At 36.9% G+C, this 26,432-nt stretch overlaps 1 protein-coding gene across 2 annotated transcripts in view; it reads right to left on the bottom strand.

The window, feature by feature from the left end:
- Positions 1–897: 897 nt before the first annotated feature.
- Positions 898–26,432, bottom strand: part of LOC148674518 (leucine-rich repeat transmembrane neuronal protein 4-like) — a 157,904-nt gene continuing 132,369 nt past the window's right edge. Inside the window, exon 3 of one of the 2 annotated variants that reach the window (XM_088624697.1) lies at positions 898–11,606. In XM_088624697.1, coding sequence (XP_088480823.1) covers positions 11,388–11,606 — 219 coding nt within the window. In that variant the 3' untranslated portion in view covers positions 898–11,387. The remainder of the gene's footprint in view (positions 11,607–26,432) is intronic. The other variant, XM_088624698.1, reaches the window with a different exon arrangement.

The raw sequence follows: 26,432 nt of genomic DNA, 5'->3' as shown, positions 1-26,432 counted from the left end.
TAAGCAGCTTTTATTCATTTGGAGGGCTAAATAACTTGCAATCAACACCATTAAAAGCTTCCTGGAAACCACAATATGGCTAATCAAAACTAAATTGTCTCTGGTATCGATGACTTGTACTAATATAAGAAAAACAATAACATGGAGAATACAGTACATGTAACTTTGAAGAGCAAAAAATAGCCCAATAAATTCTATAAAAATAAAAATTCATCTGTGGAAATCTAAACATTTTATACCCCTTATGAAAAAACAGAACTACAATACTATTCTTATTTAACTTGTTCTCAGTAATCAAATAATCTCAGTTTCTGAAAGTTCTGAAAAACATATTTGAAGGTGATAGAATTTTTTTTTCTGTGTTTAGAAACAATGAATATATGACCTTAGAAAGTAAGGACATATGCATCAATATTTTATTTTCAGTAACTGCTTTGTTCTATGACAGATGCAGTCAGCTGAAGCCTAGCCCTGCAGGCAAAAGTTTTGAGGTAGGTTACACCCTGGACAGGGTACCACTGTCATCAGTGTCAGAGCACATACTGTATAAGGGGGAGAGCAATTTTCAGACTTTCATTAACCTGGAAAGGGTGTTGTTTGTGTGAAGAAATCAGAGCACCTGTAGAAACTCAGACAAATACATGGAGACCATAAAAAATCCAAACAGAAGGAGTCCTATTCCAAATCAAAACCCAGATCTCTGAATTTACTATTAGAAGCAGTAACCACCACTCCACTGTACTGCCCAGTAATAAATTCAGTTTTCCTTGAAGAACATATTGTTTGAACAGGTTAGTATACCATTATTTAGGAAACTTAATTCTGATGAAGTTCATTGAGTCATACAGTACCACAAATACCCATTTTCGACTGTAATGAGGTAAATATACACAAATATCACTGTTTTTTCATTTATTTTTATTTTTCGTCATCAAAATTTTACAAAACATTTCTGACAATAATATACTTAAAGAAGAGCCATGTTTTGCCTGAAATCAGGATGTCATGAAACGACTTGGGCCGTTTACAAAACCATGAGTAACGGCTAGTCCTGGATTATTTACATGCAACCAAAGGAAAAGTATTTTGCAATAAACTAAACTCAATGTTGAAGTGATCAGGACACCTGGAAAACAGGGCTGTCAAAATCAGTTCCTGAAAAGACTGCATAGCTTCCCAGTTTTAATTCCATCTAAGCCTCAAATTAATACTTTTCTGTTCATTTTACATCAACTGGATAGATGTGAAACTTCTGCCCACTACTGAACTAGCTCTTCAGCTACCATATCTTGGATCATGTGTGTCTTTCCAGACCTAAAACCTAAAGCTAAAACATCTTGAAAAGACAAACATCCAGTTCATGAGATAATTAGATTACAGTACTTCCTTAACTTTTGAAAAAAAAAAAGGTTCCATGTACTATGAATCCAGGATATTTTTGACAACCCTGTTATTATATGAATCATGTAATAAACGTAAAATATTTTAGTTTTTATATATTTGTTTAACCTCTTTACCTACTTGATTCAGCCTCTTGGCTTACAAGACAAGGAGGGAATGAGGCAAATAGAAACATTGGTTTGTGGTTGGTTGAAGAGTACAGAATGGGGAGGGCAACGTGCATGTGCTGGAGTGAATATAAAGGTATGACAATTTGCATAATGTGAGATGTTGAGGAACATGGAATTCTGTCCGTCTAATAATGAACCTGATTGACCAGCTTCAAATTTCAAGGACTGAGATTAATATACAATTATTGATTAATAGACATTTTCTTGGATACATTTCTTTATGGAAGGAGAAATCTCCCCCCCCCACTCCCATTTGTAAAAAAAAAAATCCACTAGTGTATACTATTAAGTCTCAAATTCCACAGCATTGAAATCAGCAGACTCATGAGACGTCCAGCCTTCCATCGACTCTCAGTTCTATAAATGGTCACTTTAGTGAAATAAACTATGTTGGCACAATTTTTCACTGCTTTTGTTGGATAAAGTGATTGTGACGAATACGTTTGTAACTGATAAATCAGGGAATTGTATTCCTTAATGTTTTTTTTAATGTAATCTTAAGAATGTTCATGGATGTTTATGCTCTGTTGTTCTTGAAATCTTACGAGATCTAATGGTTGCGTTTAAGTTAAGATGTTAACAGTTTTCAGTTTTGTAAATTTCAAATTAGTGAAGATTTTTTTCATTTTCTTTTGAGTCTCACCTTTTCATAACATATATGTGCCCATATATGTGAAAGTGTCTTCTTTCTACTGTAGATTAATAGTGTCTTGTTGGGACTTATTCCCTGTGCCAAGAGTGGCCTGCTGCAGCAGAAATTATGTGAAAAGGCTCCCCAGCCAGTTGAAGGGACATTACAGCAGGGGAGAGATGGCTATTGAACTGCACAGGTATCTCAGCCTTCAAGGAATATTTGCTTCTGTAGAAAAAAAACAATAAAGAATGCTGCTAGTTTTACAGTATTTTTTAGAAAGGGACACAGGGAGAGTTATAAGCTATCGACCTCTATTGGTTTTTGTTGACAAACAATGAAATATCTTGAGGTTGTAGGAATTGTACTTTTTGGTGGTACAGAGATAACATGTAAAAACCTAGAAATACATACAGTATCTGACAGTGAAAAAAGCCTATAACATGTAAATAATGTTTTTGGAACATATTTCCCACATTTAAATAAACCACAGGATGAAGAAGGCTGCTTACTTTGAAGAGGTTGCAAAAACATTATCCTTCCCTTCCATTGCCGAATTTCCTTATAGCCTTCATAGCCTTCCTTATGTATTTATTGGATGATTCACTAGGTCAATATTACCATTAAGGCTCAGGCTGTCACAGAGCACTAGAATTGGCTGGAATTACTCCATTTTGAATAATGAAGGCATACAGCAGGGCCTCCCAGCCCTGGGACCCCATTTTCTTCTGGTTTTCATTATAATTGAGCTTTAAAGTACAGTCCTGAACTTCACTATTTCTTCATTAATATTTTAACAGTTTGCAGCCCTTTTGCAGATATTAAGTTACATATAAAATCTCAGAGGTACATTGAAAATCCCCAACTGTCTGAGACCTGCAATCTACCGAAGAGCTCTAATTAAAATCATTATTAGTTCAATTAAGGGTGCAATTAAGTAACTGAGGGCATAGTGGGGAATGAATACCTGAAGGCTCAGGGGTCTCAAGGACTGGGAAACCGTCATGTATTGTAAAGTGTATGTTTTGAGAATAACTGCACAGGACATCCATGAGTTTTGCTAACACAATCTAAATGGAAATTGTGAGCTGTTTCTGTTGGCGTTACTGTCTTGCAAGGCAGATATAATAACACCACTTTTTTTAAACTCCCCCATCCAAAGGTACTGCAAGTGGACTGCAAATAAGGACTTTTAACTGATGTCTGTGACCTTGACATGGCATTTATGTACATACTCTTTACAGGGAATGCTTGCAATATTCAGTTTTAGACCTTGTTATGCCGGGTTGCAATTCACTGTGGTATTATGTGTGATGGGATCTAATTAGGTCATTGGGAAATACAGTAAAGTGATTAGTGGAACTAAAACATTAGAATCTGGATACAATATGAGGGTGTATTTATGTGCCTAGTGCATACGACTATACAGTATACTGGGTCATTAAATTGTAAATATTCATATTTTGTGTAGGGTAGACTGTAGTTTTACATTTTCTGAAACATTAAAAACTGTGCAATATTAAAAGGTCTAATTCTCATTCTGCAATAGCACCTGATATAAGTAGTTAGATGCCATTCTATTAATATTGCCATAGACCAAAGCTTAATCCTAGAGTTGATAATGATAACTGAACTGAGAGTACAGGACTCTCTCTGTGTATGATACTGGTCCACTCGTTTAAACCCTTTGCAATAACAGATGGTATTCTTTTATATAGAAGTATTAAAAAGTGAGATAAAACATTTGTCTCAAAGAAAAAACAATGACCACAGTACAGACGTAAATCTATAACCATCAGGCTAAGAGCTTCAGATCTAGAGAGCCCTAATCAATATACTGTACCACTGTGCCTTCACAGCTTAGCCTCAGCAAGCCCAGACCAGGATTTTACTTTCATTCGTGCTTCATAAAACTCTACTTAATCAGACTTCTTGAAATAATTTATTTCTCATTAACAGCTGGATATTTCAGACTCTACAAACTTTATCATTTAAAATCTAAGAATAATTCAGAGAAAAATAGAATTAAAACAGATTAGTTAAAATATTGATGGTTCAATTAAAGATTTAAATTAAGCGATTAAGAGTTTGGTAGGAATAAAAAGACAGATGACAATGTCTCCCCAGAATTGTACTGGAAAACATTAGTAAGTAACATAAGAGAGAAATCATATTGTTCTATGCTCTAAAAATGCTGTTATATGCCACCTGGATATTAGGATACCTACTGTATGTGGAGTAATGTACAGCCTTTGAACAATGTGGTCACCACTCAGTTCAAAACAGGTCAGTATTAAGCATAGACAAATCTAAGAGTGGAGGTAGTGGTACACCTGGGTGCATACACTAAACCTTTCTTTGAGCAGGAACACTGTGCTACATGCTGTAAAGAAAAGTGAATTACCAGTGAGCTTGTCCAATTGTGAATTGGTTCAAAACAAGACAGCAGCTCTCCCCCCTAATGACGAAAGCAGCGTCACAGTGAGCAAGTGCTTTTTTTACAGGCAGATTTTCAGATATACAGAAACTGTATGGTGTTTTTCAAGTAGACCTTGACTTATTTTAACTGAAATAGAGGCAACAGAGGACTTGATGAATGCTAAAAATGTCAGTTTAAACAAATAGGTCCTCTTAATATGCACTGAGAGTGCAAGTTAGTGCATAGACATCAACAATAGACATATTTTGTCTGATCTGCTGTGAAACTTGGATAAAAATATTACTATTAATTATCAAAACTGCTACTCTCCATACAGTAGAAACCTCACTACTTTCCCTTTCTCAGCTACAGTAGCCAAATCAGAGTAAGAACATTTATACTTAATGCAGCTTAGTATGTCTTTTTAGACTGCGTTGTGAAATGCTGTACTGTATACATATTTCTTGCACTAAGAAAATGCACATTCAAAGGACAAAACTCCCATCCTGCTTAATAAGATTGGATGGTTTTGCCTTCTGAGCTTCACATCTCAGTCCCCAGGTCCCTAGCCATATCTATAGCGCTCTCTCTTGTGTGTCTGTGTTTTCAATTTTTATGAATGAGACAGAGATGTAAAAAGGCATTCCTTGGTATACTCCAAGCTTTAACACCCTCCTTTTCAACCCCTCCCCCCCATCCGCCCTGAAGGCAATCTGCAAGTTCCCCGCAGGGACATAGACCTAAACCAAAGAAATAAAATAAAGTACATCTGTGTACACTGGCTCAGACTGATGGCTCCAAGTCTGAGCATTATATGATTTACTCTTATTCATTCTTTTTGTTTTAAGGGTGTGTTGAGCACTTTCATACCCCTGCTCACAAGAAAATGTTTAAAGGAAATTAAAATGTACAGTTCTGTGGTGGTTGAGGCATGCTTTCACACTTCAGATAAAAGTCTCACTGGAAAATAACTTGTACAGAGCGATGTCCTTCAAGACGAAAAGAAGCTTGTTATCCTTACCATGTAGTATAGAATTATAAGGGATTTTGGCAAAGTGGGTAAAGGTTTACCTCCAGCATATAGTAATTTGCTGCTCTTTACAGTAGCTGGATGAGACTACCTACTTGCACTGTATAATGGCGGGAAGATGTGTGTGGAACCATAGCATGTGATGCGCTCTTGTTTATTCTGTGGAATTGTAAACTTTGTTCTTCTTCCAGGCTAAAGATGGACACTTTGAAAAGCTATATAGTTATTTACTTCCAAAAAAGAGCACAATGATAAAAGAATTAAAAGATTAAATATGTCCTAGTACTCCAAATGCCCTGCAGGCTTCAGACACTTGTGCATACAAAAGAGATATACTGTATATGATTTAATGTACAAAATAAAATATGCAGTATTGGCTCAGCAAGGACACTAAGTCCTTTGCATTATCATCCTTACATTACATATCAGTCACACATAAGGTAATGTGGGATCAAACCAGTATCATTTTTGTGTGCTCTATATAGTGATCCAAGTTATATACTGTAGTAGCCTTCAAAGCCAACAACCATCTTACTTTTCCTGGGGTATCACATGGTTATTATAGTTTGTGACACTATTTTTTCTTTGCTTAGCACATTGACCATAATGTATATTACAAAAACCACCCCAGTATTGCCCAAAACCTCTGATTCTAGGGCTGTCATCTGGCTCCATACTCTCTATGATACTTTAAGATATGAAACATTATTAACCAAATCTTTGCGGCTGTTCTGCATATACAGTACTTTGAAAACAAATTTATAAAATGCATTAATAACTTATGTCAATCTGATTTTGTAATTTGGTGTTTCTGCTTTTCAATGATCAAAGCCAACATGGGAAGGGATCAGTATGATGGTAATAGATCAGTATGATGTGTGAGTTTGGAGCTGTTATATAAAAAGAAACTTTAAAAATTGAAGTATAGAATACTTTTCTTAAATTGTATTTTTAAGCTACTGTACCTATGGGTAATTGAAGTTTCAGCTCTTGCAGTAATGTCATAATTCTATTTCAGATGTGTGCAAACCTCAAAACATTTCCTGTCATAAAATCTCTCACGATCATAGAGCCAGATAGCAACCTCATCTGACACGAGGGTTATCACCATTTTGTAAGAAATAGAAATCAAACCAATCCCTCTAATCAGGCTTAACCTCCATGATTTTTTCTGTTTACCCAGTTTGTCAAATCAGTATCTCCCCAGGCTTCTTTAATCAACAGTGCCTACAGTGATGTGTAATGTAATTCACAGAACAGCTACTGAGTTGTCAAGAGGCTGTTACTGTAGATGTGTTGTATAACAGAAAGTGCCTATACAGATACAGTATACAGTAACTACAAAAAGTAACATACTTCTTGTAGCTCATTCCGTACTGTTAAGTTTTTTGAGTAAATGGTAAAAGTTTGTCTCCGTCTGCATTAAAGATGTCTTTTGTCATGTGTAGCTTTTTTAGTTTTGGGTGTTGCGTCAGAAACCCCTGCTGTGTCCTTTTATGTCTTCCACAAAAAAAATACAAGAAATGCATTGGCTTTACTCTTCCCCTTGACATCATCAGTTGTTATTGCTGTTTTACAAGTTGAGGGATATGGTTAATACTAATAAACTAAAGAACTTTAAATCTTTTTTTTAAAATGAGTCAATGGCAGCTGTGTCAAAAAATTAATTCAGTGGATGGGGAAATGAATTTAAGAGACCGCGGGCCTTTACATAAAGATGGTATGTTATAATCTATGGAAAGCATACTTCATAACAATGTAGAGCAGCTGTACCAACACACGGGCAAACAAAACTCCAAAGCTTATAATTAATAAAAACATACTGTAGAAAAAAGACTCTGTAGTTTGGTGTTTTCTGTACTTTTTAAACCTGAAATTGTCAGTGATTCTTTTTATGATCTCCCAGTGTGGAATTGCCATGTGTTGTTCAATCTGCCTCTCAACAATTGCTACAACAATTTCACAGAAGAGGATTGAGAATGTTCTTCTGATATACACCAGATGTTGAGATACTCCACATTTGACATTTGGAATTGTCAATGGCAACCCATAGGTTCCAATCTCACATAGCAAACCAAGGATACCCTGATGACAGGATGACAGCTCACTCCTTCCTGATGACATTTGGAGAATTTTGGTGCAGTCAGACAAAACCCAATCTCAACATGCACTTCCTGTCTGAGACCATTGGGTTACCCACAATTTTCTGAATAAAGCTAAATAGATCAGATTGTTCCACTACAGGGCAAGAATTAAAATGTTAAGGTGTGAAAAATAAAACTTTCTCTGTCCTTACACTGCTGAGGGAAAGGACTTTGGTTGCACATTCTAGTCCCACGATACTTTTGTGAGCCTTTGGAATCCATCACAGAACAAGACTAAAAAACTAAACATACAGTGTTACCTACTGAAACATGACAAATCTCAGAATTTTAACAACAATTGCCAGTGGGCTATGCTGATTGACAAAATACAGAAGTATCCAAGTAGTACCTTTATCCTTGGAAAAAATCTTAACAGGGAATCAGGAACTCACTGCTAATGTCAAAGGGATTTCACCCCCATCTCATAATATGTGCTGGTCTGTTTTTACCTACACATTTTTAAAATTCCCCGAAATGATTCATAAAGCAGGAAGTAAAGAAAAAAATAGTTTTTGAAAAAAATGCCATTTATCAATAACCGTGAACACTTCTCTGACAAGCAATTTAGTTTCTGTCATTTTCTGAAAAAGGATACACGGAGACCTAGATTACAGAGAATGTTCTAGTGCTCATTCCAAAGGGACTGACAGGTATAAGATGCTCTCTTAATATTTCTATTTTTTTTCCTCAGTGCAAGGTCTCCTGGCATGATAATTAAAAGTGCTAGAAAAAAAATCAAAGGGAATTAATTAAACCTTAGAGGAAAAATGGATCTGCTTTCTTTTTCAGAGGCTGTTCCTTCACTCTCTCCTGATCAGAATGTGTTCTATAACAGGCTTCATCTAACAATCGCATTCTTGTCTTTACTCTTCATGCTCCATTTAACACAAGCATTTACCGAAAGTTTCTCCACTGCTGTTTACAGCGACATTATAAGTGTCCTCTCCAGTCATGCAAACTAACAAACAGACAGAGAAATTGGTGCCATGGCACTAGTTGATTGACAAATTATGATTCAGAATCTGGCATGCCTGGTATGGGGAGTGTGAAGGCATTGCTTACTAAAAATGTTTAAAACACAAAATGAAGCTGATGGTACAAGGTCACTTACAAGTTATTAAATAAGAATCTAAAATATGCATTGAACAATATTTAATTAAATCGTAAGTAGTTTCATTTGGTGGGTAAATGAAAAAGATTTTACTAGGCATGTATTAATTAAATATATTTTCTAACCACAATTCATGACTATGGGAAATGGGTTTTCTTTTTCACTCTAGAATATGAACCTGTATGTGATTGTATAAGATGACCTTTGAGTTTCAGATTGTGTTCTTTCAATGAATCTCTAAAATTGATCCATTCTCGGTGTTATTTGGCATGTTAAAAGTTTTTTAGTTCCAGCTTCTTTCGTAGAAACGTACTGTAGGAACCATAAAAAATATTTTTTCTAGAAAGCTTGTAGGAGCTTTGTTGACAAAGCCAGGCTATACCATGCCAATAAGAAACAGTTGGGGGTACTTGTAAAGTATCTGACAGTGTGGGTTACTCCAAGTTTAATTGGACACTTCTCACACAAGCCAAGCTGGTTCAAGAATACATGCTATAATCAAGAGAGAAAAGTGAACATGCCAGGAAATGTAAAAAGAAGCAGATTCATTTACCTTTAAAGCAAAGGCCAATACGTCACTTCACCATTCCATCTATAGCCTGTCACCTACCTCTTTGCTTGCTTGTCTTCCACTGGCTCACCTGGGTGTAAAATAAGGCTCCTCTTCTTGGTCACCAAGGTGTGTTTTCGAAGAAGTAAAGACATCCTTTTTTATTCTATTTACATGAAAAACATGTCCGGTTTGATTTGTTCATCTGTTTTCTTTAGAGGTTTCTCAAAGTCCCCTGAAGCTTACACTGCCAAACATGAAGTGCACCCAATGAAGTTCCACAAAGCTGGAGGTCTCAGACAAACAGCAATCTGTTGTTTTGTCCCATCCCACCCCTCCCCTCAATCCCCAGGTCCTCTTCAGTTCTGGGACCCTTTTCATCCACCTAGGATTTGTATTGGCATTGCAGGCTGGCTATTGTGTGTCAAGTCAAAGTAGCAAAAGGGATTGAAAGACAGAAAGGAATCCACACAGATGAAAACATTGAAGAAAAGTCCAGGAAAAATATTGTTTGACATCCACTTTCAGATAATTTTCTTTATACATATACACATATATATGTATAACTATAAATATAGACACAATCTTATCTTCAAAGGTTGCTTTGGTCTCCAAAACATTCTGGATTGTCACTCCAATCCCTTGCAGTTGGAGGTCGGTGCACAGATGATGGCAGATTGTCGTGACAATCTAAAGTGTTCCAGAAGAAAAATCTCCCAGCAATCTTTTAAGAACTGAAACTGAATGGGGACCAATGACACCGGATGGCATTTTATTAGTATATTATTAGATTAGTATGAGTGAGCCATGTTGGATAGGTTTGTTGTCTAAGGCCTTTTAAAAGCTTATAGTAAATAACACAGAGTAACATAAAATAATGATTTAATTTTTTCTTGAATCCTGAAGTGAAAAAAAAATACATATACTGTACAAACCACTCCAGATCTGACTTGTTTTTTTTTCTGTAAAAATGGAATTTTAAAAAACATTTTATTCTAAATGAAATGTTTTTTGAATCTGGGCACATCTATATAGGTTGCTCCACACTCAAATAATAATAATTATTGGCCTTACATTTTAATTGACACAATTAAAAGACAAATCCATATTTTTAACATAAATTCTAAACAGCTGCACCCCAATTAACCTCTTTCAATCCAAACGGCTCAATTCCCGTAATCAAATAATCACTAATTTGTTTCATTCCCTTAGAACAAGTGATTGACAGCCTTATTAAAACTAACAACATGAAACCTTTGAGGACTAACAAACTTTTTTTGTTGTTCTGCAGTTCAGCTTCTTTTTCCCCATGTTTTCTTCCTCTTTTTCAAGCGTATTTATTATATACATCTCTCACACTTCCACTACAGAAAAGGGCTTACTCTTCAAATTTTAAAAAGGCCTTTAGTAAAGACATTGATCATCGAGCAATAAAGATGGCTCCATTGACTAATAATATTTTAAAATATTACTTTTTTGACATAGCTTGCAATGATTTTGTCACCTTGTATTAATAACCACAATGAATTACAAAATGACATTTTTTTATAACAGGAAAATGGGTACTATCCATGTTGCAGTACAGTATGCCCTTTTGTAAACAGAGTACTTTTCCACTTTCTGCCTTCCTTTTATAAACTTTTTATTATACATATATGATCCTATTCTCTTTTATTACAGAATGCTTTATACTGTGTGGCGGTGTGTGTTGCATGTACCCTTTGAAGAACTGCAGAACACATTCAGTTTACTCAAAGGAAGCCTGTTGCCAGTTCTCACAAAAAGACAACACCCTCATCACATTTGCCACCTGCCTGTGATCCTCCAAATAATAAAGCCAGTCAGGTTCAAATCAAGCAGGTAAACAGTAACATCTGGAAAGGTAGGAAGGTGCAATGTCCTTTATATATCCTTTCCACTGTGTGGTAGTTTCACTGTGGAGATGTCCGGGGATCTGTGAGGGAGGTGGCAGCCCGAGAAGGGATAGTGAGAGTCTGTATTGTGCCATGCTCTCGACCCCCAAGTTTCTCCAGGCTTTGGGGGGCTCCCTCAAATCCCACATTGAGGTGCAGAGGCTGATGAGCCTGACAGTAGTCCACAATTGGCTGTTCGTACCTGTAGAAGGTCAGCGCACTCACCTGGTGAGGGATCTGTAGAACAGAAAGAGAAAGAGAGAGCAGGTGACAGAGACAGAGATGGAGGGAGAGAAAAAGAGCAAAAGTGAGTGGGATCAATCTCTTTCAGGTCAGTATTCAATATTTCTTGAGCTGTTTGTTATCCAGGCTAATGGATGTTTTCAGTGTAAAAACTCTTACACTGAACTAAGAGTGTAAGAATATACGCTGTGGAGTATATCAAACCAGACTCCTGTAAAGAAAATATTGACACATGAATGGGTTTAGATGGCACAGTGGCATGGCAGTTAGTGCTGCCATTGCATAACCCTTTTCACATTGGGCTGTTTTCTTTGTGGAGTTTGCATAATCTCCCCAGGCTATTTGATTTCCTCTCATCCACCAAAGGAGTGTTGGGTAGGTTAAGTGACACCTCTACATGGTCTTTAAGTGCTTGCCCGTATGTATTTTACTGTTTGTGAGTGCCATGGATGTAGTCTTGTCTAGAGCTCTGTGCTTCTGGAATATATTCCAAGTTGCCATGACCTTTACCGGGAATAAGCTGGCTTCTGATAATGGATGAATGGAATAATTCATGAATGTTCCCATCCCCCATTTCATATCACAGGAGTGATACAGGATTCAGCTTTCTATCTCACATTAATTTGATATATTTCTCCAATATTATTTTCATATTCCTCTGGAGATCGGTGCTTTTTCAATAGCAGCTATTCCTTCTTTTAGCCCCCACCCCCCCCAAAAATGGACTAAAGACTGGTCATACATAGACCAATAAGAGAGAGTCTAGATTTGTTGTTTTTCCATACAAATCTATAAAAAAAATTAAATAATCAAATTCAACACTTTTTTATTTTTATTGGTCTGCAATAATGCATGATAACACACACACCACCATTTTTTATTTTTTATTCTTTTCAGAGACGATTACATCCTTACAAGAAGAAAAGTAAAAATGACTAAGTACTCATAATACACTATAGAAGTCATTTTTCCTTTTCCTTATTTTAAATTTTAGACTGTATTGTACAGTTTAAAGTTCGAGGTTTGGATCTAGCCTGAAATTTGTCCTTTTAAAATGTTACTGTGTTACATTGTATTCTAAACTGCATTCTCATATGTTTTGGAACCCAGATTAGTTGGTATTATTATTTATGACACCCTGGTGGTATATAAGAGTAAGCATAAACATAATAATAAAGCATGACTTTTATTTCTCAGATAAAACTGGGAAAAATAATAAAAGCAAAAAAGTATTATAAGGTGGCAGTTCTAACTTTGGGAACTAGTTTACTTCACTCTTATGTAACAATTTAAATTAGTAATTGAAAAATTTTATGTATCTATTCTTTACAGTCTGTAATATATAAAGGCAGTGTTATAACTGAAATATTAAACATGTTTATAATTTTGTATTAATAAATATTTGAATTTTAATAGCTTAACTGCTACTGTACACATTTATAAATTCACATTTGCAGTTCCACTGTATTACTTTGGCGAAACAGACACAAAATAAATATAAACCATTTTAAGCAGACAGCATTGTTTCTAACAATGTTCATGTGAAGTAGGAAGAAAATACAAATTTTGGATAGCACTGCAAAATGGAAAAAAAAAACATGGGAGTACTGTAGTACAATTGAAAAATTGGTATCTAGAATACCAAACAGAGGATCCACAGCAGCAGTATGCCTGAATGGTTCAGAGATGTAGGCCCTCGTTTAGTAATATACTCCTTATTTCTTACTGCAGTAATGTGAAATTCTTCAGTTCAATGAGGATTTAGTTGCTTTGTCCTGAGTGTCCTACTTCATCTGAAAAATGGTTATTCCTTTGCATTGTCCAGTTTACCCAACTGATAAATACAGTACATACTGTATATGGCCCAATTTTCCCAACAGGCAATTTCTCCATCACAATCATTTAAAGCAGAGTGGGCAGTTTCCCCACAGGGAAAATAAGGACCTTAGTGTAGGTCATGTTTTACTTTTGCTTCATCAAGAAATCTATACATGGAAGAGACAAGAGTTCTTTTTCTTAACCCTCTCTATTAAGCCTTTTTGTGTCTTTGCAATGTCAGCCAAGTTGCTTAAAAAATGAGGAAGTCACTGTATAGAAACTAGTGTGCAACCATGGCAATCTGCACTAATATTAATTGTGGGCACTGGACTGAAAAGACAGAAACATATCTCTTTTCATAAACTCGCCAAGATTAATATTAATCTGAGAAAATATAAATAGAATTTGTGTCAAGAAAGTGGTATAAACAGTATCCATCTACTATATCTAGACATGAGCTGAGAAAATCAACGTTAAAATATTTGCTGACTTATACAGTATATAAATAAATGACTTTCTATCTGTTTTCTGTAATGATATTAAAGACATTCATGGAGAGGTAGGGTCTCTAAGTTTTTATTAATACATTCTAACAACTGATTAGCATGTTTTTCATGTTTTTTGTTGGTCACGTGCCTCCATTTATATTATTTTCAAATTATTTCTTCTGAATTTGAGAACTTACATGGAGACTACACTTCTGAAATAAAAATTAGAACTTAGTTTGATTGTAATGGAAATCTTTTAGTTTGGTATCATTAAAGTTGTCTTCGGCTATGTATTCATACTGTTCATACTGACATTTGTTGTATGAAAATTTGTTTCCAGCAATTAACCCTTATCCTTAGTGTAGCAGGGTCTGTTCAGAGTATAGTAAAAAGTGACAGACTGAAGGAAATACTGTGGTAAAGGTAGAAATGTGTCACACTAATCGACCACATTTGCAGAACATTCTCATGACGTAGATATGAACACTGAGTCGCTGGGTTTTCAAAACATTGTATTCATCACAGTGTGAAATGAACAACTGGGTGAGGAATTAGGATTTTTGTTTAACATGGCTGAGCAGGGAAAACAACTGTAAGTGCCCTGTAGAAATAACAACCTAGAAATACAACACATAGCAGGTTTTAGAAAGCAGTGAGCAATGAAGCAGCAGGCTGATAGCTTTGCTCCTTTAAGCAAGCACAAGAGAGCTAAGAACAATGTGTGAAGGTTCAGGGAGTGCAGTGACAGCACAGCGACTGCCACACAGAAACCTGATGCAGTGGCATTTGCTCATTCCCTCTAATAAACTGATTTTCATGCAACGCGGCCAGCCTAAATGAACGTGTAGAATACTATTGCCTTTTTTTTTTAAATAGAGTCCTGACTCCATTAAGCGGAAACAGCTTATTACATTAGAGGCACTTTGTGGATTCTGTGGGACTTCCTTTCCTTGCTCTGGTGCTTCGAATTAATTAAGTGATATTAACTTCTGACCATTCCAGCAGATCCGACTCAGCATCTGATCATAAATCTCGCTTCTTTCAATCGCTTCTCCTCAACACACTATCCACCACCTGGCTCAGAACAGTAGCTGCAGAGTTTTCTCTTTCAGAAGACATGGGGCACCCTGGCCTTGAAAGATTATTATTACTACTCTACATTAGGAAAGTAGTTGCTATAACTTTTTAAGTAACTACATACTATTAAGGTTCTACATTATACCACATTACAGTATGTAATGTAATAATAATTTATGTAATTTAAACAAAAGAGATGAACTATTGTAAGTGGAATAACTCTGGATGATGTTTTCTATCATTAATTTTAATTGGAATGAGGTAAAAAGACTGTATTTATCCAATTATATGCCACAATAAAACAAAATAATTCACAAACTGTATTTTTGTTTTGGTTTGTTCTGTTACAGTTTGAAATTTTTATCTATTCTATCTAATTTGCTTTCTAATAACCTGGGTAAAAACATGGTAATAAATAATGTGGAAATAAAATCAAATCAGTTATAGCTACATACTTTGTATATTTAATAATTGATATTTAATCACTGTCAAAGTCTCTGCAACTTAAGGTTATGACTGAATGTATCTGAGAACTTTGTATTTTCTAGTCAGTCTGTGTACATTGATTATAGAAATCCACTTTATGCTGAACTATTGAAACCTACTCTTTCAAAATTATTGTTGGTTATAAATCCTGATGTCTGCATATTGATTCTAGAGCATATACTTCTGAGATTGGAGAGGTAGCACTGTATTCTGATATAAAAAAAATATATTGATTTTCTTTAACATCCTAATTTTCTGAAGCAGCAGACATCTATTAACCCATTTTTCTGCTGAACTGCAGTACAAATGAGGAAAAACACTTTCAGACAAGCAAAGCAAAAGGAGAAATGCACTTTAAAAGTGAAACAATTAAAGAAGGGGAAAGGATATCCATATCAAGATTCCATACATTTCGTGTTCTTGTTTACTGTAGATTCTTATCTGCTTTTTTGTGATTTGAAGGAAACTTGTAATCAATGAGAAAGAAAACTAGCAGAGGAGTCAGTAGCAAAGAAAACTTTTGATTTCTGCCCTCTAGTAACAAACCAACTTGATGTGAAGTGAGAGTGGGCAAGTATGTAAGATGAGAGAAAGCCCAATTATGCTTTAGAAAAATTCCAGTTGAGTCTGTCTTGGAAGATAAGTTCCAAGAGTTGGTTGGAGAGAGTTGTAAATCCTTGAGTACTGTGATTCCAAACTCCTAAATAAAGTGCATGAAGAAAATGAAACATGTATGCAAAAGAAGGAATAAGAGTGATAATATTTAGAGTCCTTAATTAAGCAAAACCCTGATGTATTTAAAATCTCTCCATGTTGCACATAATTTTAGATTTTATTCCATTTTTTAAAAGGATTGATTGTTGCTCTGTTTACTCACACTGTGGCTAAGGATCTGCGTCTGTGACTGGAAGGTTGCCGGTTCAAATCCCACGGCAGAGGAATCCTACTCCGTTGGGCCCCTGAGCAAGGCCCTTAACCCCAACTGCTCCAGGGGTGCCGTACAACGGCAGACCCTGCACTCTGACCCCAAGCTTCTCTCCCTGTCTGTGTCTCCTTGGAGAAAAGCTGGGGTATGCGAAAAGATGAATTCCTAATGCAAGAAATTGTATAGGGCTAATAAAGAAACATTATTATTATAACATTTGCTTACATACTGTATGATTCTCTAAATGATTATTTCACGTGTAGTGGCAAGGCTTATTAAAAATACAGGAATTAAGTTTGGTGCTTCCTTGCCAGTCCCTCTGTCTCTCATCTCAGTGGCGCTGGATACCGAGAGGCTATTCCATTTGGTTCACATTTAAGGTGTTTTTCTAGCTGATAGTTTCCTGATAAGGAACCGCTCCCAAAGCTGAGACTCACCAGCCACCCTAATAAATAGTAATCTCTGGCACCTTACTGTCTGGGAGATTCCAAGGGAGAGACTCATCCCAAGTTGTTTACAAACCCAAGGTCACGGTGCATGGATATTCATCCTCCACCTAGATCAGCCAATCAGGAACTGGTAGGACAGGGTAACCCCACGTGGGTCTCGAATGCCCCAGAAACTTCAACCAATGAACGACCATAGTTCCTGCAGATAAAACAGGCAGCACAGGGCCCAGAGACAGGCTCCTCCAAGGTTCCACCAAGGCTCCTCCAGGAAATTCTCAGACTCATCTCGGACAATCACGTAATGGCCAGTGGGTCCGAGTGCCAGGACTTTCCTTTGTTCTAAGATTCGAGAATGGAGGTCGCCGCGTGTAACCAAAGGATCCGCCCGAGGTTAGCCCATCAGCAAGCCTCGTGAACCCACCGCGAATGCTCACCTGATCAATGAGTGAACTACAGTCGGAACTGTGGACAGCTGTCCCAGTAAATGCACAAATCCCCTACACATGTTACCAGCAAATTAGTACCTGGCCTTGGTCCCCATTGGCAAAGTGTGAAAGTGCAACTCTCATGTATAGTATGTACCTGTGTCATAGCTTCTCCTTATCAGCTTTTGAAAATATATTTGTTAACACGGTATGATTCTTGACTTAGTAACTACTATTGTGTAAACAATTACTGTACATTTGGAAATGTACTGAAATACTTAAATATACTCATGCACATAGTAGGGTTACTAACAACAACCCTAGGGACGTTAGTTAGAAAACCATTTAACAATCCAACCTGAATCAACATCTGAGAATTACACACAAAACATAATGACAAACTGTGCAAGATATCAATACCTGAAAAATAAAAAAAAGTGCAAACTGTATGCATTATTCCTTTAAAGTCAGGTTTTTGTTAGGAAAAGGAAGTACATTAGGTAGCATGAAAATGAGTTCAAGCTTCCTCTGTCCAATAAATATGCCCCTGTGCAGATGTTACTGTACCACTGGAGAAGGAAGAGCACAGTTTAAGTCAGCATTTGAAATCCTCTGCAATTTCCTAATTGTTCCATATCTAATTAAGGTAATCTGTGTGATTGGATGCTGGCTCTGCTCAGAGTACAGATGCAGCCATTCAAAGTGCGCGGTACAGACACCGCGGTACAGATACCGCAGGTATGATGACACAGGGTACCGCGGTGCGTGATTGGTTGACCGACAGGGGCACTCGTGGTCCGTTGGTCTGTCGTAGAAAGACTTACTGTAAACGTCTTAACTGTGCCCGTTGTAGATATTTAATTTTACCACTGAAGGGAAATCTTAGTAGCTGAGCATAAAAAGAATAGGAGCATACTGTAACGCGTGTGAAGGCCATAAACGATATTAATTTTGGAACGTAAACATACAGTATATAGCTGGTCTTGGTACTTTAAAGAAAAAAATACACACCGGTATTCCATTTCTCCCTAAACATTGTAAGCTTCGAAGTCTTTAACTAACGTGATACCGGAGTCAACAAGCATACTTTTAGAATTTGATTAAAAGGGAATATAATATGGAATCGCGTATCTCAAGAAATTAATAACGATATAATTATATTCATGTTGCAAAAGAACTGCAACGGACATAAAAACTCCCTTGCATGGTTTCATTACGACCAGAATCGGTCTTGAGATATTTTTAACTTGATTTACAGTATTTGAGAGGTATGTCTTAACACCGATACTACAGTGCTTAAGTACTGCTCACGTATATGTTTCTAGGTTTATATTATGCATTTCATACGGTCAAATTACTTTTGAGCAACTAATAAGAAGCGCGAAACGGTATGTGTTTTACTTTCGTTTTGTGCTGGGACCCGTGGATTGATTAGAGATATCAAGTACATACAAGTCATTTTTTAAATGTTGTAGTTCGTCTTGAAAAAATGTTACGAGTACATCATCTATCAACAATTACACAGGTTCTGTTTCCATATTGCGGATTTTGGTTACGTAATATTATTTTCTAGATTTCACGTTGTGAATATGATGGGATGTCTGATGGGATGTTTCTAAAAATCCATCCTCTGTAAAACGTCTTCTCTAGTTGTCCTGCATATGTATTCGCTAATGAAGCTGTGTGTTCTGAGCCTGGATCTCTACATTTCTGTATGAACCAGCTTAGAGGGCTAAAGACAGCTTGTGTTTAAATTGACTTGATGTGACTTGTTCTGTGCCAAGTCACATTATTTTATAGCGTTTTTAAAGCGTTATCAAATACGGTGTTACTGTAGTTTACTGAGTCCCATGTCACATGGTCTGTGATTGAAACCTGTAAAACCGGTTTAATTCGTCACAGCCAGCACTCTTCAGGTGTGAGGGTCTTCTGCTCAGAATGAAACGCTAAAATGTTTGTGTATATTCTAATGGTAGTGGGGGCGGGGTGTGTGGGAACAGGTTTGGTTGAAATTGCATTGATATAATTCAAAATATTTTGCTAACAATGTTAACTGTTTATGAATAATAAAATGTATTAATTAAGGAGTAGGATGGCACAGTTGTTAGTATGTTTTTTTTTTTTTCATAAATACAACAGTAGTACCTGATGTCTCAGTGGCTTTCAAAATTAAATTATGCATGCAAACCTGTGAACTAGAAAGATAACTAAGATATCCATCCATTATATTCCATAATATCCATGAAATATATGGCGCTGAAATACAGTATGTGTGACGCATAAAAGACACCAAGGGATTGGGTGAGCTCCCATCACAAAAAAAAAACTGCGAACCTGCACTACAGCGACCATAGTACAGTATGGAGACCAAGGCGTTTTACGGGAAGAGACGGGGTGCTTCTGCCGCCCCAGCTTCCAAAGAGCGAAGGGTAAGCAAATACAGCAGACTTCATCTGAAATACGCGATTACAGCGCATATTACAAGGTATTATTGCAGTTTTGAATTTTAAATTCAATTATAATTATTTCTTCGTAGCCTGTTCTTCAAGAAAACACCGCACGGGCGAAACGATCTACCACCAGGACAGTAAAAAAGAAAGCGGTAAGACGGAAAAAAAGAAAAGTTTATTTTGACTTCTGTTCCGCGACTGATGAATACTACTGTGTGACTTTATTTCTTACATGAATTATGTTATTTTGCCACAGGCCGTGGGTCTCTGCTCTCGGCCACTGGCCAGGGTGCCAACCTGTAGAAGCAGCACCTGTATGGAGACATTTCGGCAGCAGCGGGAGCATTACGATGCATTACTGGGGAGGATTGGGAGGCTAGAGTTCCAGCAGTCAAACAGTTGAGCAGCTGTCTCCCGAAAAGTGCCTCTCCCCGCCGCGCAGGCTGCAATGCCTGGCGGAAGTTCTGCCCCCCGCAGAGCACACACCGCCTCAGGACACTCCATCCTGGCCTCTCAGTTCACCACCGCGCAGGAATCTGTTGATGCTGTCCCCGCCGGCTATCTCCCCCCAGGAAGCACAGTGGAATTCACAGATGCCAGTGGGACGAGTAATTCTCCCAGGTGTCCAACTGCTACCCATCACCCAGGAGATGGAGGGGGGGTTGTACTTGCAGTGCATCGGCATAGACGGGAAAGCAAGAGCCGACCGCTACGCCGCCCTCATGTTTCGAAATCTTGTGACTTTTGAAATTTACTGGGGGTGGACCACGTCTGTAAATTTCGATGGGTCCAGAGGCAAAAGTGCCTTGCCTTGCAATCTCCGGGAAACCATTAGTACGATGGTGAATCGGAGATTCTCAACCCTTGCTGCGTACGACTGGAAAAGAATTCGTGATCGGATCAACGAAATGCTTCATAGGAGGAGGCGGTCTTTTCCTCTTGTCTAACAGTCTGTCCACAAACAAAACATTCCTGTTAGACAAGAAGAATTGAAAAAAAAACAATTTTGTCAATGAAAACCGGTGTGTGTGTCTCTCCCTGCTGGATGTCCCTCTCACAAACTGCTGAATGAATAAAATAATTTTATTGAAAACGAGTTTGCGATTGTCTGGTCTTTAAATTCTTGAGATACGCGATTCCATATTATATTCCCTTTTAATCAAATTCTAAAAGTATGCTTGTTGACTCCGGTATCACGTTAGTTAAAGACTTCGAAGCTTACAATGTTTAGGGAGAAATGGAATACCGGTGTGTATTTTTTTCTTTAAAGTACCGAGACCAGCCATATACCGTATGTTTATGTTAAGATTTCCCTTCAGTGGTAAAATTAGATATGAATATTCAATACTTAAACGGGCACAGTTAAGACATTAAATATACATATACATATTGTATACAGTACAGTTTGGATACGGTAATATGTTTATGTTACGCGATTAAAAAATAAATAAAACTGGAAGGTCCAGCACCACCATTATGTTTATATGGTTGTTTTTGTTGGTTGGTTGTTATTATGGTTATTAATAATACGATCTATAGTTGAAATCTGAGCCTAAATAAAAAGAAAAAGCAAGTGATTAGGTTTATGAGCAATCTAATTACTTATTCGTTTAAAACGCTATATAAAATAAAGTTTATTATTAATTTGCTGGACAGAGCGGTGAACATTATTATGCATAAGACAAAGATAACGATCCTGATCAATTTAGAAATCTGTGTACACTGTAAGGTTTTTACTTCTTAAACTTTTAAAATACACGTTTTGAATAGAAAGAAATCCTCTTCCTGGCACAGTGTGTATAGCACACCAGCACGTCTTTTTTCTCCAATCAGAGGGGTGTCAGATAGTGTCAGCCAATCACCATTCTGCGTTGGGTAGCAACGGGTGACTGTTCTCAGGCGGAAGATGTAAACAGCTTAATGTTCGTGTTAAAATTTTTTTTTAAATTCAATTAAACGGGCACAGTTAAGACATTAAATATACATATACATACTGTATACAGTACAGTTTGCATACGGTAATATGTTTATGTTACGCGATTAAAAAATAAATAAATAAAAATGAAAAGTCCAGCACCAGCTGGATTCGAACACACAACCTGCCAGTTGGTAGTCACGCACCTAGACCAGTAGGCTACAAGACAGCTCGCATGAACAGGCAGGCGAAACAGCCCTACACAGCCCTGCCGCAGTACACGGATATAATCATACCGTTATTAAATTCTTTAGATACGCGATTCCATATTATATTCCCTTTTAATCAAATTCTAAAAGTATGCTTGTTGACTCCGGTATCACGTTAGTTAAAGACTTCGAAGCTTACAATGTTTAGGGAGAAATGGAATACCGATGTGTATTTTTCCTTGTGATATTTTAAGCTCTAGTTGAATGATAGGTGTCGCATTTTAAATCATTTTCGTAGCTAGAAATTATGAAACGCCCTGTTAAAAGCAAGGAAGTTTTTATGCCCGTTGAAGTAAAACAAAATGCCTGACAAAGTATGGCTTGGACAGATTCCAAGTGCTTGTACAAATGTGCTAAAGAAATTATACTTTGAGTATACAGCTTGTCCAAAGTCATCCATTATTAATACTATTAGTAATATCTTCAGTAAAGGCTTTGATGCATAAATATTTCTGATAAAGGTAGGTTGTGTACTTTTGTCCAACTGAGCAATCTTGCTTTCATAAAATATACCAACATTTTAATGACTGATGATTAACATGCTGTAATACACAGTTCAAAATTAAAGGCTCAAATGCTGTACATGAGAGGTTAAGCTCCCCCTGGCGGTTTTAGTTAGTCACGTGACACACGTGAAATGCGTGATACCGCGTGATACCGTGACACGCCCACCGGGGTATGCCTCGAAATACCTCACCCATTTTGAATGGCTGCATCTGTATTTGCTATTCTAACTACAACCTTCATTAAAATATATATTCTAATACTTCTCAAAACCAATTGTAAGGAAATGCATTCAAAAATGAATTAAATTAGTACTATGCCAATCTGGTTTAGTATTGTGCATTAGGCCCACCACTAAAGTCATGTGCTCCCATGTGCATATGTGAACAACACTGATCGACTGAATTCCCCATTTCACTTTCTTGTGTAGTCTTTCAAGATTTTTTTCCCTTTTTTAAAAATAAAACAATAGTGCTCTAAAAACAGCAAAAAGCAGAGAATGAAAAAAGAAGTATACAAATGCATGTGAAACATTCTACCATATGGAATTTTGCACTGACAAACAAAACCTATTTATCTGCATCTGCAGAGCCTCAGCTGTCACAATCAAGACTGCACGTCACAATAAATGTTTCCCCCGTTAAATGACGTGCTTTCCCTCAAGACTTATACAGAATTCTAAAATATGCAGGTTTATATCACTGTAGCAGAGCAACTCTCAGCCATCTGTGAAGGTTTGTGCTACAGGTTAGAAAAAAAAGTGCACGTATTTGCATTACACAGCAAAAGTTAGATCTGTTGCAGTTGTGTTTGATCATTGAGCTTCTCAAAAAGGTCTCACAGGTATAAAAGTCTAGTGAGCTAGTTGTGAAGGCAGGCTAGTTTAGGGCTATGATTAGACCAGGGAAAAATCTATATATTTCTAAGTAGGGTTTAAGAGAGATACACACTGGTTGTCCCGTAAATTTAAAAAAGTAAACCATGGTTTGCTTTTCTTTAAGGTTAAGTGTTGAATGGTAAAGTGCAGCTCAGCTCTTCTATTATTTAAAAGTATTTTTACAGGGGAATAAAATGGGGGCACAGACAGGGTGGTAAGGTTTACAATACATCCTTCTAACCATTTTACCAGGTTAGGGAGGTTCTGGCCCAATCTCTTAATCCTCAATTCACAGATAAAGGCAGAGAATAGATCTTAAAAGTTATTGTTACACAATTAAATCTTTTCCACTTTAAAACCTCGCCAGGAGTATCTGGGATTTACACATCTCTGTACACAACACCGGCTCTTACTCTCCCAACAACCCTAACCCTTCCCCTAACACACCAATACAATAGGTGTGTCCTGTGTTCAAACTGATGGGGTGCGCCACTGGAACATTAAAAGATTTTAAAATGATGATCTGCATTTGTGAAGCAGTTATGTTATGTTCCATACAGCAATGGCATGAAATTAAAGACAGCATGGATAAAGACAGAGAATTCCCCCCCAAAATTACAATAGTCAGATAAAAATAATAAAAGTTGCAAATACTACAGTATACCTGAAGCGCAACAATTATTGGAATGGGACTCAAATGAAAACTAATGAACAAGTTATGAGGGAGAAATGAATGTTTTTCTTCCATAATTAACAAAATAACACCATTTTTAGACAATGATTTTTTCCTAGATTAATTTCATTGAAATAAACAACAAAATATTTGCTTTGTAAAACTATATTCTATTTCTGAACTTTAATCTTAAACTCACCTTCCTGCACAGAAGGAAATAGGATTAGATATTTCAAAGTGATAAATATAAAAAAAAAATAAAAGCGTTTTTGGCTCACCATAGCAGTAGGCATTCATGTTTAATCAGGAATATTGGGATAAAGCTGGCTATTATACAGCTCTGGCTTTTAAGACATGATTCATAGTGTGGAACAGCCTGGGCACTATCCAGGGAGATACATTATGTGCTGCAGACTGCAAACACAATTTAACTCCCTCTCCAAGCTTTCTCCTGGGCAGTGACTGGCATTAGTATGTTCAACTCAAATTAACATAAACTGTACGAGTATACAAAAAAAATAACAAGGTTTTGAGGAATTTAATCAAATATTTTTTTCATGTACTGTATATTGTTATAATCCAGTTACCCAGGTGTGGGCCATAAAATCTATAAAAGTGGCAATTCACATATTTTTGCATTCAAGACCTTATTTAGAAACCCTGGGACAATGGATATTCTTTTAAGTGTTTGCCTTGCAGCAGGTGAACTAACAGGCAGATAAATAAACATAGACAGGGTTTTTTCTGGTAAATTAGTCTGGTTAAACTAACTCTGTGGTAAAGCATTAAAGTCTCCAATAGTCATAAAAAGAAAGACCAACAGAAGGAAGAAGAAAAAGAGAGAATCAGAAGGAGGTGAAGACAACAGAAAAGACATGACACAGAGAGAAAAAAAACACTATCATCCTCCTGTTCACTTAATCTTATGACATGCAGAAGGGCCTTGTTCTGATTGGACCTGGAAACCAGATTCTGTTTAAGTCAGGGCTGGGCAAACTTTTTAGGGCCAAGGGCCACATAAAATTTTGAAAAGCCTATGCCGTATTTATGTTTAAAATCCAACATATGCTTATTAGTTTGAGGTTAATGATAATCTGAGAGAAAAAAACTCACCAAAAAGGCTGCTTGGGTAATGAGAGCCATGCAGCTGATCACCTCTTTTTGTGAGAGCATCAAAATCCGTTGACAGCTGTGTTGTGGCGATCCGTAATACACAGCTCAAGTGGTGGTCACTCAGCTGTGATCTGTGACGTGACTTGTTGATGTTCATTAAGCTGAATGTTTGTTCACACATGTAAGTAGATCCAAATAACACCAGTCTTTTTTGTGCTGCTTGTCAAATGTGGGGAAACATGGTCTTTTTCAGTGTTGCGTAGAATTCATCCAGCTTTACAGTATGAAACTCTTCCTTCAGAGTTGCATCACACTGTAGATCGATCAGTTCCAGTTGCAATTCTTGTGCTGCCATCTCGTAGTCGAAAGTCAGAGAACATGACACCAGAGTAAGAGACCTCTCAAAATTGATCAAAGTCAGCTAATCGACGGGAAATTCTCCATGCAAGTCTTTGAGGGAGTTGTTGTACTCCTTGCACATGTCCTGTATTCTCTTCGGTAGTCCAGCATTTTTCCCAGTTAGATTCAGAGATACATCTGTTGTAACATTTACTAATTTGCTCCACAGTAGCTTCATTCAGTCAATACAACCAGACACCTTGACAAACCAGTCCGAGCCCTTTGTTCCTTTATTAGATTCCACTGATAATAATTTCCACTTCCATAATTTTGAAACTGTCATTAATTCCCCTGACAAAAATTAGAAGCTGTGCAGGGTTCTTTATATCTTTACTTTCATCCAATGCAATTGAATAAAACGTGAAGTTCTCCATTTTCTTGTTCAACTCACAAGCCAAGTCTTCACCAATTACCTCGACCCAATGGGTAACTGTTCTGCATGATAAACCTATTTTCTCAAATTTGCTTTTGCTCTCTGGACAAAGAATATCTGAGGTTTCTATCATACACTCCTTCAAAAGCTCCCCTTCAGAGAATGGCTTGCTTTGTTTAGCAATTTATATGCAAGCAGGAAGCTTGCCTTTGTGCTTGCCTCTTGGATAGCAGAAGGGTGGAAAAATACATTTTGCTGAGCCTGTAAACTATCAGCTAGTTTGGAAGCTCTTGCTAACTCTGCATACAGATGACGTTGGAACATTTCTGCAGTGAAATATCTGTTGCACAACCTGTATGTATCCACTTGTACATCACATTACATTAGTCATTACAGTGCTTAGTGAACACGAAGGACCACATTACACCTCGGTTCATGGGAACTTGAATGCAAGTTTGTGACAACATGGCGACACACAATGTGGCGACACTCTTTGAACTGCTTCTCTCTATTTCGTAACAACATAAAACAAAATCACAGACAATGTGAAAAAAGTACAGATTTTAAAAAAATCATGAT

This window comes from Lepisosteus platostomus, chromosome 3 (genome assembly GCF_059453375.1).
Source record: "Lepisosteus platostomus isolate fLepPlt1 chromosome 3, fLepPlt1.hap1, whole genome shotgun sequence".
NCBI lineage: Eukaryota > Metazoa > Chordata > Actinopteri > Semionotiformes > Lepisosteidae > Lepisosteus > Lepisosteus platostomus.
The sequence above is the reverse complement of the archived record's forward strand: the minus strand, read 5'-3'. Positions and strand labels throughout refer to the sequence as shown.